The sequence below is a fragment of the Pecten maximus genome, chromosome 14 (assembly GCF_902652985.1).
Source record: "Pecten maximus chromosome 14, xPecMax1.1, whole genome shotgun sequence".
Taxonomy (NCBI): Eukaryota; Metazoa; Mollusca; class Bivalvia; order Pectinida; family Pectinidae; genus Pecten; species Pecten maximus.
Genome location: NC_047028.1, coordinates 19,719,679 through 19,735,938, shown reverse-complemented (window position 1 = coordinate 19,735,938; position 16,260 = coordinate 19,719,679). Strand labels below are relative to the sequence as shown.

General features: G+C 35.8%; 1 protein-coding gene across 1 annotated transcript in view; it reads right to left on the bottom strand.

The window, feature by feature from the left end:
- LOC117342000 overlaps positions 1-7,358 on the bottom strand; it is a 48,874-nt gene extending 41,516 nt beyond the window's left edge. The window contains exons 1-8 of the mRNA XM_033903944.1: positions 7,296-7,358; positions 6,613-6,811; positions 5,326-5,396; positions 2,997-3,031; positions 2,745-2,805; positions 1,743-1,806; positions 1,140-1,220; positions 346-455 (exon numbers count right to left, since the gene is read on the bottom strand). Coding sequence (XP_033759835.1) covers positions 346-455; positions 1,140-1,220; positions 1,743-1,806; positions 2,745-2,805; positions 2,997-3,031; positions 5,326-5,396; positions 6,613-6,762 — 572 coding nt within the window. The 5' untranslated portion in view covers positions 6,763-6,811; positions 7,296-7,358. The remainder of the gene's footprint in view (positions 1-345; positions 456-1,139; positions 1,221-1,742; positions 1,807-2,744; positions 2,806-2,996; positions 3,032-5,325; positions 5,397-6,612; positions 6,812-7,295) is intronic.
- Positions 7,359-16,260: the final 8,902 nt, after the last annotated feature.

Sequence of the window (16,260 nt, the reverse complement as noted above, 5' to 3'; positions counted from 1 at the left end):
GAGCTCTGGGTGTTACTAAGCAGCTCTCTATGACAGAGGATGAGCTCTGGGTGTTACTATAAGCAGCTCTCTATGATAGAGGATGAGCTCTGGGTGTTACTATAAGCAGCTCTCTATGACAGAGGATGAGCTCTGGGTGTTACCATAAGCAGCTCTCTATGACAGAGGATGAGCTCTGGGTGTTACTAAGCAGCTCTCTATGATAGAGGATGAGCTCTGGGTGTTACTAAGCAGCTCTCTATGACAGAGGATGAGCTCTGGGTGTTACTAAGCAGCTCTCTATGACAGAGGAAGACTATTTTATGTTAGGGAGGCTACATTAGTGTGTACAGAGGGAACATGTACCTGGCCTGGAGGTCCTTCAGTCGTTTAGAGTTGGTCTTCCTCTCCTCTTCGGTTTTCTCTTTCTCACTGGTCGTTGATTTGGCCAGTGACTCATACTGTTTCCTGACAGCCTGTGACAACAAATACACCACTACACTAAAGGGTATAACACTGTCATACTACTAAATACTGAGTACAGAAATTTTATTTTTAACCCATGTGATAAAAAGAGGGCCTCTCTTGAATGACTTCATCAGGTCAAATTTATCAGGCTTTAGATGAGTAGCAATCATTGAAGGAGTTTAATAAAATCAACATGATATATAGCCACAATTCTAAAATTCTGTTTATCATTTTGATATACATGAAAACTTTCAAATCAATTTCTATTAAGTTCAATATAAGATAGATGATTTTTTTTTATTGGATGGCATGTGATTATGACATCACAATAGTGTAATTACACATGGTTTTACTCTTATGATACTTATGATAGGGTGTTAATGTATATTACCTGGAAGAACAGATCAGGAAAACTTAATATTCAAAATGTTAAGATATGTGCGTATACAACAACACATCTTATGTGGGGATTCAAGGCAGGAGTTTGGATAACTGAAAGTTTAGAGATGTGGCTTTTGGACATATGGAATTCTACTGTAAGTGATATGGAAAGTTGTCACCAAAGTATGCTGACCAAACCTACAAAATACAGGTCTACATATTGTATACCCATAATTAATGTGCTGTCTGGATACCTTGGAAACCGTGTAACATTTGCCTTTCATGTAAATATATCTAATGTATATAGTTACCAAGGATGCTGTAAGCTTGTCCTGTAGGGTTTGAATTTCCTTCACTTTTTGTTTCACCTCAGTTTCAAGAGCATGTTTGGCCTGTAGTAAAAATAATTAGAATAGAGAAATCTAAAATATGAAATATAAAATGCAATATTCAAATCTGACTATCAATGTTATGATATACATATATATATATGGAGGACAGAATATAACTGTTACAGTAAAAAAGCAAACAATACCAGTCCTCATTCCTTTTTGAATCGAAGAGAAATCATCTTTATTTTATTAGGTAGTTTCTCCTTGTCTTTTATAGCCGAGTTTGTGATATAAAAGTTTGAAAGTCGTACTATCAAAGCTATTAAGGGGAAGTACATCCATCTTTTTACATTCATGATCACAGAAAATCAGGATAAATTATGTCTGTTGATTAGAAATGCTACTTTCTGTACTATAATATATGGACATCGTTGTTTCATCATCAATGGTTTGAGAAATCATAGATTTAGCATGTCTGAAGCCATATCCATATGCGTCATTAGAAAAAGTTGTTACAGTATATATGATATTTCTATATTAAAAGTAATATAGCATTGCCTAATATCAAGTTTCTAAAATTACCTTTTTCAGTGGTTCAATTTGCTGTAATGAACTGCTCAACTGTACATTAAGTGTGCTGGACTCCCTTAAAACAAACAGAATCATGTTCATGTCATAATGGTTGTAACAGGTGGTTTGGTTTGGTATTGTTAACGTTTTTGTTAACGGTCATTGAATGAATGCATGCATTTGGTGTGTGTTGGATTTGGGAGGCTGCAGAATGTTAGTCTTTTATCACCTTGTGATAGCACAGAACTGATGCCGACTTTATAGTGCTACCTTACTCAAGAATACTGCTGAAGACCCCAATGGCCAGTCGGACACAACAACATGTTGTATACCAAAGTATGAAATGATGAAATTCTTGAAAACATTCACATAATTATATAGAATTATACAGCAACAAAATACTTTTTACTGCGAATGTTGATAATGACAGCAAAAATTATATTTGAAATATACACATTTAAAAAGATCACATTGATCACAAGTCAATTAGCATATGATCTTTTTATTATAACTAATTCTAGACAATTTTACATAATTAACTAGGTTTATAAGTAAGGAATTAAAATTACAATGTAATATTCTAATTTTATACGATGTGGTTAATATGAATGAACATGTATTTAATAACTCATTTCTCCCTCAACTTCTGACAGATCATATTTTCTGATAATATACAATCTAATACTTTGAAACTACTTCAGAGGATGCATAACACTATCGCTAAGAGGATGAAGTGTAAAATACCAACGAAGTTATAACCTACCCACAAGTTATAACCTAAGGAACAGTGATGATGCCTACCACTGTAGTTGTTCCAACTATCCACAAGTTATAACCTAACGAACAGTGATGATACTTACCGCTGTAGTTGTTCCAACTACCCACAAGTTATAACCTACCCACAAGTTATAACCTATCCACAAGTTATAACCTAACCAACAGTGATGATACTTACCGCTGTAGTTGTTCCAACTATCCCCAAGTTATAACCTAAAGAACAGTGATGATACTTACCGCTGTAGTTGTTCCATCTTCTTTGTCATATCCTCCATTGTCTTGCTTTGAGTGTCATGATGTAGGTATCAGTCAAGGAAATACATATATCATTTAAGACAATTGAAGTTTTGAAATCTACATGATTTTTTAAACATATATTGTTTACATATATCAAATAGTAAAAGTGATGATAGATTTTCTCTACAATATTTAATGAAACTTTGTCATTTTAGATTGACTACTTATATAATTACAGTACAAAAAGGATATCTTCACACTTTGCCTTGTACTTCTTGATCAACAAGCTGAAAAATAATACATTTAAGAATTCATTAGTAAATTACGAGATCAATTGTTAAGTAACTGCATGACTATACATCCATGGATTTATAGAAGAATTTACCAGTGAAAATAAACACCTGCGTTATTTCTCATCAATAGTTCAGTCACATCTACAGGAATGTGTAATGAATATGTCTAATTAATCAGATTCAATAAAACACACAGAAACCATTACTATATTTATGCTCCAATAAGCCCAGAGGTCAAGTGAACACATCTAATTTGACTCAAAGTGCAGTGATATTTTTTGCCCTGCTCCAACAATACTCTCCTGCTAAAAAGATGCATTATTTTTCTAAAAAATAATAAAAAAAAAATAAAAAAAAAAATCTTAATTAATCAATTCTAAAGTAAACATTGTAAAATTTTCTTAATTTAAGCAAACACAAGTTGTTTTAAATTGATGACATTCTGAAGAAGACCTTACCTCATGGCCATGCATATTGTAAGACAATGAAATGCATTTTTTCAACTTTTAATAGGTATGGATGGGCCTATTACATACCAGACAATAGCTTATTGCCAGATTATTATTACTGTACTTGAAATTGGATTCATTTTTAAGTGTCTAGTAATCAGGGCAGGAAGAAAACTTTCAGCATCACTGGTCCTTCGGGCAAGTTTAGGTTCAAAAGTACTTGCCCAAAGGTGAAACATAGTGGTCCAATTAAACTGAATTAGTAATATCTTAATATCTTCAATTACTCTAAGGGAAAAGTAAAAAGTTTGAGAAATTTTGCACTTGCCAATCGGTCAAGTAGTCACCAATATTTACTTGCCCACAGACCAAATTTACTGGCCCTGGGCCATCGAACCTAGATTTTTTCTCACCCTGGTAATTATAAATTATAACGGAGATATAAACAGTGTATATCTTATAACTGTTATATCTAGATACTCTACAGGAAAAAAAAGAAAAAAAAACTGTTATAGGAGTATTATTTTAACAAGTTTTTTCCTGGACTTGGTAACTACAGGGAATATTATTAGTTGCTTCATGTATATCGCAGCAGTGTATCTAGATCATTATCTTACTGCACTGTTTAACAGGAAGTAATCTTAGCTATACAGATGTATGAGACATTCTACAATAGACTCATTATAATTATATATATAGTTATACCACATCAGAACTAATAGCTACATTTACTTTGCATTAGTCATACTAACAAGGCATTTATTAAATTCCTTATATACGTATACGTAACAGCTTAATTGTAGTAGGGGTTTGTGTGAGTGCACGTGTAAATAGATGAAATAGATTAAACAATTCTTTCTGTTCAACAAATTCATTTTTTGTTCTAAATAATCAATAATGAAGCAGTTTAACTGATCAGTTTATGTCTAAATTTAGCACATATCTGAAGTTCTCTCTAAATTGTTCCTTTTTTGGTCCAATCTGTATTTTACCTTTATATGACATCTGGTGAAAAGTGATGTCATCGTAATTATAACCCACATATATGGGAGGTAATTATATAATTCAGTCCAATTAAAAAAACTGAGAAAACTGGGAAATGATAAATATAGTCAAGTGCATAGTTCATTGAATTCATGCAAATTTCATGCAATTTCCAGTATATATCTGGTATGATAAAAAAAAAAGACTATTATCCTTCTTACATATAATTATAAAGTTAAAATCCACTTTGTGGTGACACAATGAATGTAACAGAATGTCAGTCCATGACACATACAGGAAACACTCTTAATGTGTATCACTGAAAACAGGGAACTGTTGGTTAGAGCTGTGTATCGCAAGGCGGGTAGCAATATGATTCGTATTGCAATACAGGGTCATGATACGATACATATCACAATATATTAGAAGCTGATGACCTACCAGATATCTTGTTTGCCATCGTACAGTAGTTGTGTTTGTGGTATTTTCGAAATATTTGAGTTTTTGTCAACATTTGTTACAAAAACATATGTTTTGTCAGTTTCCCACAAAGCGCTCTTGAATTTAGATAATTTGGATTTGAAAAAACCCCAACAGTCAGCTTTTTAAGCTGCTGAAACAGCCTTGTCCGGATCAGTCATGTTGTTTACTACAAAACATAAGCTAACGTTGGTCAAGGGAGACAACTACAAATTTTCAAGTATCGGATAGACAATGCATCAATGCACCACACTGCCATTAAATATATTGATGTATCGGTGAATCGTTACACAGTACACCACTACTGTAGGTACATTCACTGCAATGCGATACTGACTAATTGTAACTCTGAAGGAAACCGATAATTTAACTTACTCAGTAGAAATCACCTTCTTCTTCAAGGTAGTGTAGTTCAATGAATGTTCTTGCTGCAGTTTTTGAAGTTCCTGAAAATAAACATTGACAATTAAACACCATTCCTATAACCACTAAATTCTTCCTGATATACAAGTATATCTACCAAAAGCTATCTATTTTCAAATTAATTTTGTGTTTTTCTAGGTTGTTTCATTTCTACAGCAGATTTATATATATGCAGATAATTTTACATGAATTAGAAACTCCAGGGTTTTTGCGAGGTACGTGTATTTTATAAGTGCGGTCTTTGCAGAAAAAAATAAGTTCCTAGCTACCTTCCGATGCATAATTTGAATTGCCTCTTTTGTAAATTACTGAGTTTGGTCATTTTTATTTTTTGTGCTTTGAAAGTTAACAGGAATAGCTTCAAAGGAAAAATTGAAATTATATCTGCAGTAGAATGTATAAAAACCTGCAGACAAGAGGTGAGTAAGTTTTTTTCTCCTCTTTCTAAACAACTCTGTTCTTCCTAAGAACTCCATTTGACAGTGACCCGGGCCAACATCAGCTTTGGCCTTAGTTTATAATTAGCATTTGCCCTTGTTAGGAAAGGATGTGAGTTATGTCCCTTGACTGAGACATATACGAGTCTCTAAAAACATTAGTTGCCCCTCGTGCTAATTAAATGCTGATCATTATGAAAATGGGATGTCGGCTTTCCCGGTTATCAGTGTAACATAACCAGATGGGATGACCTGGTGGATGTCTTCAGCAGTATCCTTTATAGCCAGAGTTTTCTCTGGCCCTGTCACCATGTCTGGTGTAGGGCCAGAGCGCACTTCTATATGAAAACGTGGAATTATCCGACACCGTTTGGTGTCGCTAAGAATTTGGTGCAAATACAATAAAATCGGGTGTGACATAACACCTACCTAACATATATGGATAAATGAGATATTTATTTACCCCAGAACACCCATTTAGTCTCATCTAGGTGTTTTATTTCGTCCGTATAGACCCTCGCTTTATGCGATAATTCCAGGTTTTCATATAGTAGTGCGCTCTGGCCCTACACCAGACATGTTGACAGGGCCAGAGCAAACTCGGGCTATATCCTTTAGTGAGGTAGCACTATAAAGTTTTGTACTATCAAGAAGATACCACATTCAGCCTCCTATGACGAAAACATGAACCTTGCACTCAAGAGAGGACCACAGCATCTGATTGGACATTAAACGATACAAACCAAACATTACAAACTATAATCACATCTGGGATGTGCAGATATAGCACATAAGTATATACCTGCTTGAGGACTTTGCACTGCTCACACCAGATATTCTCATTCTCTGTTGATGTGACAAAGTCAAAATCCAGACCCTGTAAGTCAACAAGTGACTCATTTGTGTGTCCTCCGTCATCCATAGGGGTAGACCCTCCACTCTCTGCATTCATCTTCTCTTCTTGTCCTGTCTAGCCGACAAGATCAGTACATATCTTCATACTGAAAAACATGGTAATGAGATAGCCTTATTTAGATTAATTTGAAGTGTAATTATTTGGTTAAAAGATAATATATGTCTATATTTCAGATGCTTCCTTGGCCTCCAACCCTGGTCTGGCCTAGTCGCATTTATGCGATTACCACTTTTAATGATTTATTTTTTATACTTTAGAACATGAATAATTCAATATAGAACATACGAAGATGACATGTCATCACTTTACGCAATATTCATACAATATCACTTCAACAACCAGTGCAATGATGCAAATATTACTGTAGCGGAACCATTTTTTTTCACACATATGTATCCAGCCTCTTTAGTGAACGTTGAATATTGCATCATAGTTTGGATATTATGCGATTGTTAACACCTATCGGGGATGTACATTATGTTGTATTTCAGTGTCCGTGATTTCATAAAAACATTTAAGATATCTATTCAATAAAACACCAGCTAGGCACAAGAAAACAACACTGTTACCTTAACTTTTGTTTTTGTATCTCACGAGGTGAAATTTCCTCATCGGTCTTACCGGAAGTAAATATTTGCGAAATGTCTGCGTCTTGTCTGCGTTTGAATATTGTGTTGGGAAAAGCCCGCGAAAAATACAAATATATCGGAGATTTACCAGTTTATAGATTTATCTTGTCGCGATAGTTTGAAGCAATTTTTAAAAGTTTAAGAAGCAGGAATACAAAAGTATATGCTAAAAGCAAACATATGTCTCGGCATCAAATGTCTGGGGCCTTAGGGCGTGAAAAATGCTCCCGTGTGCATTTCGTGAAGAAATGTCAAGGCATAGATTCTATACCATTTTGTTAAGGACACCCGTAAGCGTCAGAAAACAATGCCTTGTGTCTTGAAGCCGCGACCAGTGGTCAGTATGACGTCACAAAGATGGCCGATGACGCTTATACCAGTTACACAAAAGACTAAAAACAAACCACACTATGTTGTTATTTTTACTATTTAAAAAGTTTTAACTTGTTGAATATCGTAAACACGTATATAAACATTTTTTCAGAATTTAATGTATTAAAGTATATCCCGAAAATAATATAATATTTGGAATATTAGTGTCTGGTTCATAGCTGAAATTAGGGTTAGAGTACATATAGTTTCGCTATATCCAAAAGCTTATGATCTTTATGATGTCATTAAGGTGTTATATACACAATTGATATTAACCAAACATCATAAAATCAAATATATAAGTATTTCGTATAAAATCGATTTTTAAATGATTTGAGGTCGGTCTTTTCGAGATTTTTTTGTTTCCGGATCCGACGGTCGGTTCCTTTTAGTTATTTTCACATAATCCCAGACTTCCGGTCAAGTTATTGCCGCCCTTTATTGAAAGAAACATGCTGGTTTTAAGACCAATATGAGTATTTCAGGTAATTAATACTAGAAATAAATGTAACTGCAATATAAACATGTAATGAAACAACCATAAGCTCGAAACAAAATATGCATTATTGCCGGAATGCCTACTGCCGTTGTCGGACAACAGGGATACGTCTGGCTATCACATTGGATACACTGTTACATGTATCAAACTATAATTGATATCAGATGAATTTGAGTTGCTGGTTTATCAAATGACCTGTTATTGGCCAAATATTAAAGCGTATACAATACCATAATAAGTATTAGACCTACTAGACTTAGGGCGTGCCCCTGTGTGTGGACCATTTAAGTCAAACATTGTTTATTTGAACAATTATTTCGAACAATAACGCTATAAAAATGGAACAGTAAATTAATACATGTATATATTTGCTGTTTTTACCATCAAAATAATTAATACACAAAAATAAGTGTTATTTTTACCGTTATTTTCTGTAACAAGCACATAGGGAAATCAATGATAGCTTGTTATAGATTCATTTAATGAAGTAAACAATGGAATACGATTGACAATTTTTTTTATCAGATACAGAAATTAGAAATGAAAAAAAAGTTTTTATTTACAAGTCAAGGTGCGAATATGTTGGATCAGATTATCGGGCGTTTTTACAGAAAATCCGTAAATCTTTACTTCCTCAAACAATAGTGAATAAAATGAATGATTCGTATTTATTTTTCAAATCGGGTCATTTTCATGAAAACTGGACATAAGCTGGGTTGTGAATAAGAATCAAGTGCCGTTTTGTGCAATCGGGCCGGACCATGCTCTATAGCATATCAACAAAATAATGAAGGTATCGGGTGGTCTCATCGGAATAACCCTCAATGAAAATGCTCTCTCTCGCTTCTTCCTTGTTTCGCCACACCTGTTTGCTTTAGCGAAGGAAAAATCTGAAATGTCAAGAACGAAAGCAGATAAATCTACATCTCATCACGACCTGGACTTACCCCGAATGTAAAGGAAAGGGATGTGAAGGCTCTGAAGGCGACCATTAAATAACACAGTGATCCATTCAAAACGGAAGAGAAGGCATCGGTTAACATCATGACAATGGCTGTCATGGCTGTCATGCCAATCGATGTTACAAACGATCTCGCAAATGTCAACGAACCTGGCCAAAAAGCTTATGTGTTATTTGTGGAAAAGAGGCTTAAGTGTAGAGTCTAACACATTTAAACTATTGATGTGATTGCTAAACACCGTTGAATTTCAACAGATAGACGGTAGAGCCATGCAGAGGCATATACTAAGATTTATTAGTCTTTGATTCATGCTATTATAACAGTTTGTAAAAATGTGTCCTGCATACGCATGCCTGGCACGCACGGTACAATAATTTAGTTATTTTGAAATGTCCATGTGTGTTTCAAAGGACAAAATTAATAGAATTAGATATCTAGATCTGTTCTGATTTTACAATTGTTTTACCTTAATATTTCACTGATATTACCTAAGATCTAGATTTCTAACATGATGATCATGGCGTTTGTAAACTTCACTCGCATTGAAACAAGGGTTATCTCCCCTTGCACGTAGTCGTCAAGAAAATATATACAAGAATGGGAATATTTTCCTCGATATCTGTATTCAGGAAATGATATACAATTTGTGCCGTGGCGAATCGTTCATCGACTTTTCTGACCAAACAACTTCTCAATAACTAAAAAGGCCCAAGATCATTATAGGCATGTAGCATGATGAGATGAAGGGCTACCAAGTTTGTTCAAATGTTCATGGTCACCGGGTCAAAATAGGCTAAAATCTTATAACGACTTTTTCTCAATAACCATGAATACTACAGAGACCCGATATTGGGCATGTAGTATGCATAGGTAAAGGGCCATCAAGTTTGTTCAACTGAATGACCTTGACATATATTCATGGTCACATGGGTAAAACAGGCTAAAATCTTTAAACACCTTTTTCTCAATGACAAGGAGACATGATATTGAAGATATAGCATGCTTTGGTGAAAGTCTTCTAATTTTGTTCAAATGAATGACCTTGACCAACATTCAAGGTCACAGTGGTCAAATAGAATATCTGACTAGCTAAAAGGCCTATATAGAGACCAGATATTAAAATGCACGAAATTGGAGTGAAGGCTACAATTTCAATTGAATGAATCAAGAGTCTATTAACTTAGCATGTGCATAAATGACATAGATCAGTTTTAAAGTTACATTTTAGAAGCAGGTGAGCGATACAGGCCCATTGGGCCTCTTGTTACACATACTCCTTCACAAAGTCTTCGCCCCTGAATACAATCACAGCCCAGAGTGGCATGGGCGGGTGGCACTTTCCTTTTCACGTAGGCCGTCGTGGTCCAATTTTCCGATCGGTCGTGAAAAGGTATGTGGTCACCAACCCGACCACGTGGGTTTTCTCCATGTATTCCGTTTACTTTCCAACCTAACACCCCTCTCACGCCTCCGAACGAGCCAACAAAGGTGATTGATATAAGTTGCTATAACTTGTTTCATGATAGTTGTAAAATAAAGAAGAAGAAAAACACATTACAAACTCCAAGGAAGCATTACAAGCTCCTATAACATACACACGGAGTGGTCAAGTCAACGACACCAAATCTAGTGACCTCTCGCTCTCTGAGCGGACACCCTACCATTAGGCCACAGGGAAATTCCCAGATCTGAGCTACATACTCTCCACTCTTAAAGTATACTCTACGTGTTCATAATACCTATTATGAGTGACAGTCGTCGTGAAATATACAGTTATGGCATCAAAAGTAAAATATAATGGAACTAACACATAATCACGTGTTCCCGTCTGGCCGTCTGTCGCACGAGAGGTGTCAACCTTTTCAACCTCTTTTCACTAACCAAGATGTACGTAATATGTATTATACCAATAGCATGCTAGGTGTGGGGACCAGATATGCAAACAAATAATTACATTACGGTCACATGTTAAAAATATTTTAACAACTTTTTCTCGTGATCCAAGAAACCCCTCCCCGTGAACAGTCAGGGTCATTTTGAGGCAGCGTCTCCTTGCAGTAGTTGAGGACGATATCAAAAAAAGGGAGGCCCTTCGCATGCCACCCAGAGCAATAAGGGAAAAGTGTCTTGCCCAGGGTACAACTATGGAAGCACAGACCGGTACGTTCCTCAACATGTAGGGAGCATCGAACCATGCTCCTCGGAACTTCACCCGAGTCACGTGGCCGGTGCTCTAGCCTCCCTTGCTATTGCAAGGCAATCTTTATGCATCGTTTACAAATACTTTCAAGTTATGTTACCAAGTTAATAGACAGACAGTCTCTATTGATGCATTGCAAAATATTATTATAACATCTAAGATTGATATCTATGATAATTCAAAGATAACAAGTATCTTTATAATCATGTTGCCGAGTAAATTGAATCTCTATTGGCCCACTGCAAAATAGTATTAACATCTAAAATGGATATTTATTATAAAGAAATATTACACGTGTTTTTTATAATGTTACCAAGTTGATTGAATCTCTAATGTCCCTATATTATTTAGGAAGCACTATCATCTAAAAATGATAACCTTAATATAAACACCACAAGTACACGTCCATTAATTCATCTTCAAGATTTCTTTAAAATTATAAAGATTACACCCACAATGCTTGATGTATTTCCTGTCACCGTACCCCTTTATTCTGCGCCTTTGTTATTGAGAAGAAGTCATAAATGACCTCATCTGTCGATGGACCGTATCTAAAAATACAAAACCAAGCAAAACCCCAATATTGAGCGGAAAATCTCCAATATGACTGTCTTTTTACACCCGCCTATATAGAGGTTAATTCTGGTATACCGTAATAGAAGACACCTGTACAATAAGTTTGTTTTATGTATCTTCTACACAAGTGCACACCTTACATCCTCTTCCTCATTACCTGTGTTATATTACTTACGTCATTAATAACAAAACATTATTACACGTGTATACGTGGATACGATGAACAGGTACAGGTATCCGCAGAACAACTTTCCGTTTCTCCTCGGTTCCTTGAAACAACTTAGTGGTTTTCAAAATGTAGGGATTGGCTTACAGAAAAGCGTCTACAAGAAGACAGTCTAAAATTAGTATGTATTAAATCGTCACAAAGAAATGTTTTAAAAATAGGCCCCCATTGTACACACGACAAGCGACCTGTACAATAACTGCTTTACGATACCCGGTTATTATAAGGGACATACACCCGTCTAAAGATATACGGTGGATCGCAGACACGCGTGATGATGTTTGAAGGTGGACCGGTATACTTATATCCCGTATAGCACCCAGCATCTGTCCAACAAGAAGACCCTTCCGTACATCGTAGCACGTGTCTGTGGATGGGATTATACACAATTGTACACCCGTCTTTGCTTGTTTGTCAGGGCAGAATGTCTAGTTATTGTTGGTGCGATCAAATGCCTTATATTCAAATTAAAATTCTTTATTGACTGTGGACCATATCCGGTCCATAAGTACATATTATAAACAACACAATACATACTATTGGTATTGAACAGTAATACAAATACAAAGTGGAGTACAGGTTAAAGATGTAAATAAATGCAGATACAAACGGTGAATTTCAAAACCAAAAGTTAATTTGGTAAAAAAATCTGCCGGAAAATCATGCCAATAAAGAAAATATATGAGATTGCAGCATTGAACGAAACAAAACAAAAAGCGATATCATGTTTGAAGTAACTTAAGTTGTTGACACCGACTATGGCGGAGTTTCATTGGTCGAGAATAATTATGCATACAATCGACAAATTATCTAAAATATATGTTTTCAGAGAAGCGTGGTATACAATTGATCGACAGAAAAAACACACAACAAAAGACGGCACTGAAAACCCTAATATTTCAATAGATAACCCAGATACGGGGAACAAAATGGTAATCCACAAAGGGCAACAACTCCGTAAATGACACTTGGCTAGATGAACATGATCCACTACATATCCTTGTTCCTCGTCGTGACGCCGTGTTGAGACGTGGGCGTATAAACTATAATTGTAGTAATAATGATAAGCAGCGGGGTGATGTCATCTTCAGTAAAAGAATCGTGATCATGTTGATTTCGGTCGATGAATTTTATGTCACATTCGTGTCAGGTAGTTTTCCGAAAGCGTTTATTTTTATACAGCCTAATATACATGGACTTATCTTGGGTACCGCACAGCATTACGTAATCTCAATGACAGGTGCGTGGGTTTGGTATAGGCGCTTGTATATTCAGCGACATTATGTGACTCTTAAAGGGTATTTTTTAGTGAACCCATGAGGGGCCAACGCTCACGTGGGCGAGAGAAAAGAGGACAATAAATACATATTCATGAGCTGTCATAGAATTATAACAAAACAATAAATAAGGTAAGAACGAAACCATAATTCAAACCCAAAATCCACTAAACGAGGGCAAACTATAAACAATAATATAGATTTGTATGGAGATTCCTGCAAAGAAGAATATGACCAGGTGGTCCAGAAGAGAAAGCGTCTTCTGATTCATCGACGTCATCCGCCGTGCAGTTCAAGGTCAAATCAGGGTGAGGTCTCAATCTCAAATGAGAGTTCAGGTGGTGATGACAGAACCAATAGGCATATCATGCCGCAGCAAGCATCAAACCCCTCTGGAATCATCTCACCTAAGGTGATATACAAAATTATGTACTATTTCCAAATGCGATCATGATGTCGATCATGACCTTTCCCGTGGTCTTCATCAACATGCATCTCTCGAAACGTTGTTGTGCTGATTTCTGCGTCACTATTCGACATCTGCCACGAGAATCGTGATAAGGGGAACAAGCCCTTGAATTTCGAATCAACTGGAACATGTAAACACCACATGTAGAAGAGGATGCAGGAATGTTGCTATCTAGAAATGGAAAATTAACAATTGGGAAACTGAAATCATCACACTTATCATGCACCTTAGTTGTAACCTGTCCCCGCTGGTTACGTTGTAATGATTGAGGTAAGCGGCTGGTGCTAAATAGTTATTGATTTCAACAGGAGGTTTCCTATCTGTCCGTCTTGTACGTACATGTATACAGTATAGGTCGTAATACCAACCGTCTTGTACGTACATGTATACAGTATAGGTCGTAATACCAACCGTCTTGTACGTACATGTATACAGTATAGGTCGTAATATCAAAGGTTGTCAGCGCTCTAGTTGGGGTCATGGTTCCAAATCTATTTAGCCCAGAGGAGGACTATAGGGCTTATATATCTGGAACTAATGGTGGCATATTTTGTGCCCCCCCCCCCCCCAACCTAAGACCAAATGTTCTGATATGTTTATGTATGTTATGATGTCAAATAGAAAGGATGATCATATCACAAACTGTCGTTTTTTCTATCAATAAAACGACCATTTTCAATTTAATGATGTGTTTGTTCACTTTGTTGTTTTCAACAATAAGTTTGCCAGCGCTCTTGTGGCTTCATTCCTCGAGTGATGTTGATTAAACTTTACACAATGATAAAGTACCATGATATCTGGGACAAGTTGTAGTTTCAGAGCTTTTGGGGCAATACCAAGTATGCTTTTTTTAGGATATGAATATTGTGGATGTGACATCATTTTAGAACATACTGACAGACATCTACAAAAATCAGGTTCAATGTATGATCCATGACTGGAATGTCACTTGGTGAAGTGAATTTTTTTGCTTTAATTCTACTAGATAATTCATCTGTGACTGCAGAAACACGTGTGTCATTTCATTATAGCCTGATAATTTTCAGCAATAACTATCTATATAAAATCCAATAATAAATTCAATAGAAAATGTTCAAATGAAAAAAACCCACCATATATATATATATAGTCTGACATTTGATCATGCATAGAAATATTGGAATTTCAGAACAAGAAGAATTATACGTAAACCAGACAGCGTGGATCAGGCAGATGTTTTGAAGCAGTTTGCAGTATATTTTCCCATGATGAGCGGCGAACAAGTGTGGAAAATAGTCAGTGCAGTTCAATGCAACAATTATGCAACAGTTCCTTTCATCAAACATCAAATTATACTATAAATATAATTAACGACCTCGCTAAGTACCGACAGAATGTTTGGTAGCGCACACCTCTCCAGACGGTGTACTTGTGTCACCCTAGTGTTTTGTCGCTTAGATCTGCAGCCATTTTCATTCATAAACGTGAATTTGTAGAAGTTGGTGAAACATGGACCGACCTCAGCGAGACTTCGCCCACTACATATAAAACGGAAATCCTTTGTATTTGTATGTAAAATTATAGTGTTATTGAACGGTTACACCAACCGGCCTCACGGAAAAATAGAAATCCGATGATAATTGACCGGAAGTGAGTGCACAATTTAAAGGAAGTGACGTATTTCAAACATGTTTATAAATATAAACGACTTAATCTAATACACATCAAACAACATGGGAATAACTGCTTGAATTACACATTTCCTGACGGTTTCAGTGATCTGTAGAATGTTCTGAGTACAATTTGACATAAGATACTCGGCACAGATGTGGTTTCCGCCGTTCGCACTTACACCGGCGGTGCTTGACCCTTGTGGTTATACAATGGGTAAGTTTAAAACCACACATCTAAACACGATGTCAGGCCGAGTAGCTAGACTATGGTGTCACAACAATCCACTTGTTACAGACAGCATCTTCACTGACGCTTCCATACAATAAGATGCCGACACAAGTAACTGTACAAATTTCTTTTCTTGAAACTGAGACGAGATTATGTTTAACAGTTTATGGTAATAACTCAAAAGCATTGTTAAATGGTATATAAATAGTTAATACATGATAAATTTGAAAATACATCTAATGCTGTTTTCTATTGACACATTCTAAGAAGGATACCACAAACATAATAACAACTCTACTTGCTTTGTAAGGCATTGTGTTAATGTTTACTATTCATGTACAATTTTATTCATAGCTCTCAATTTTTCAAATTTACATCCAGAACAAAAATACATCTGGTTGATGAATAATGAAGATGGGGATATTTTAAAGTTGTTATCTAAT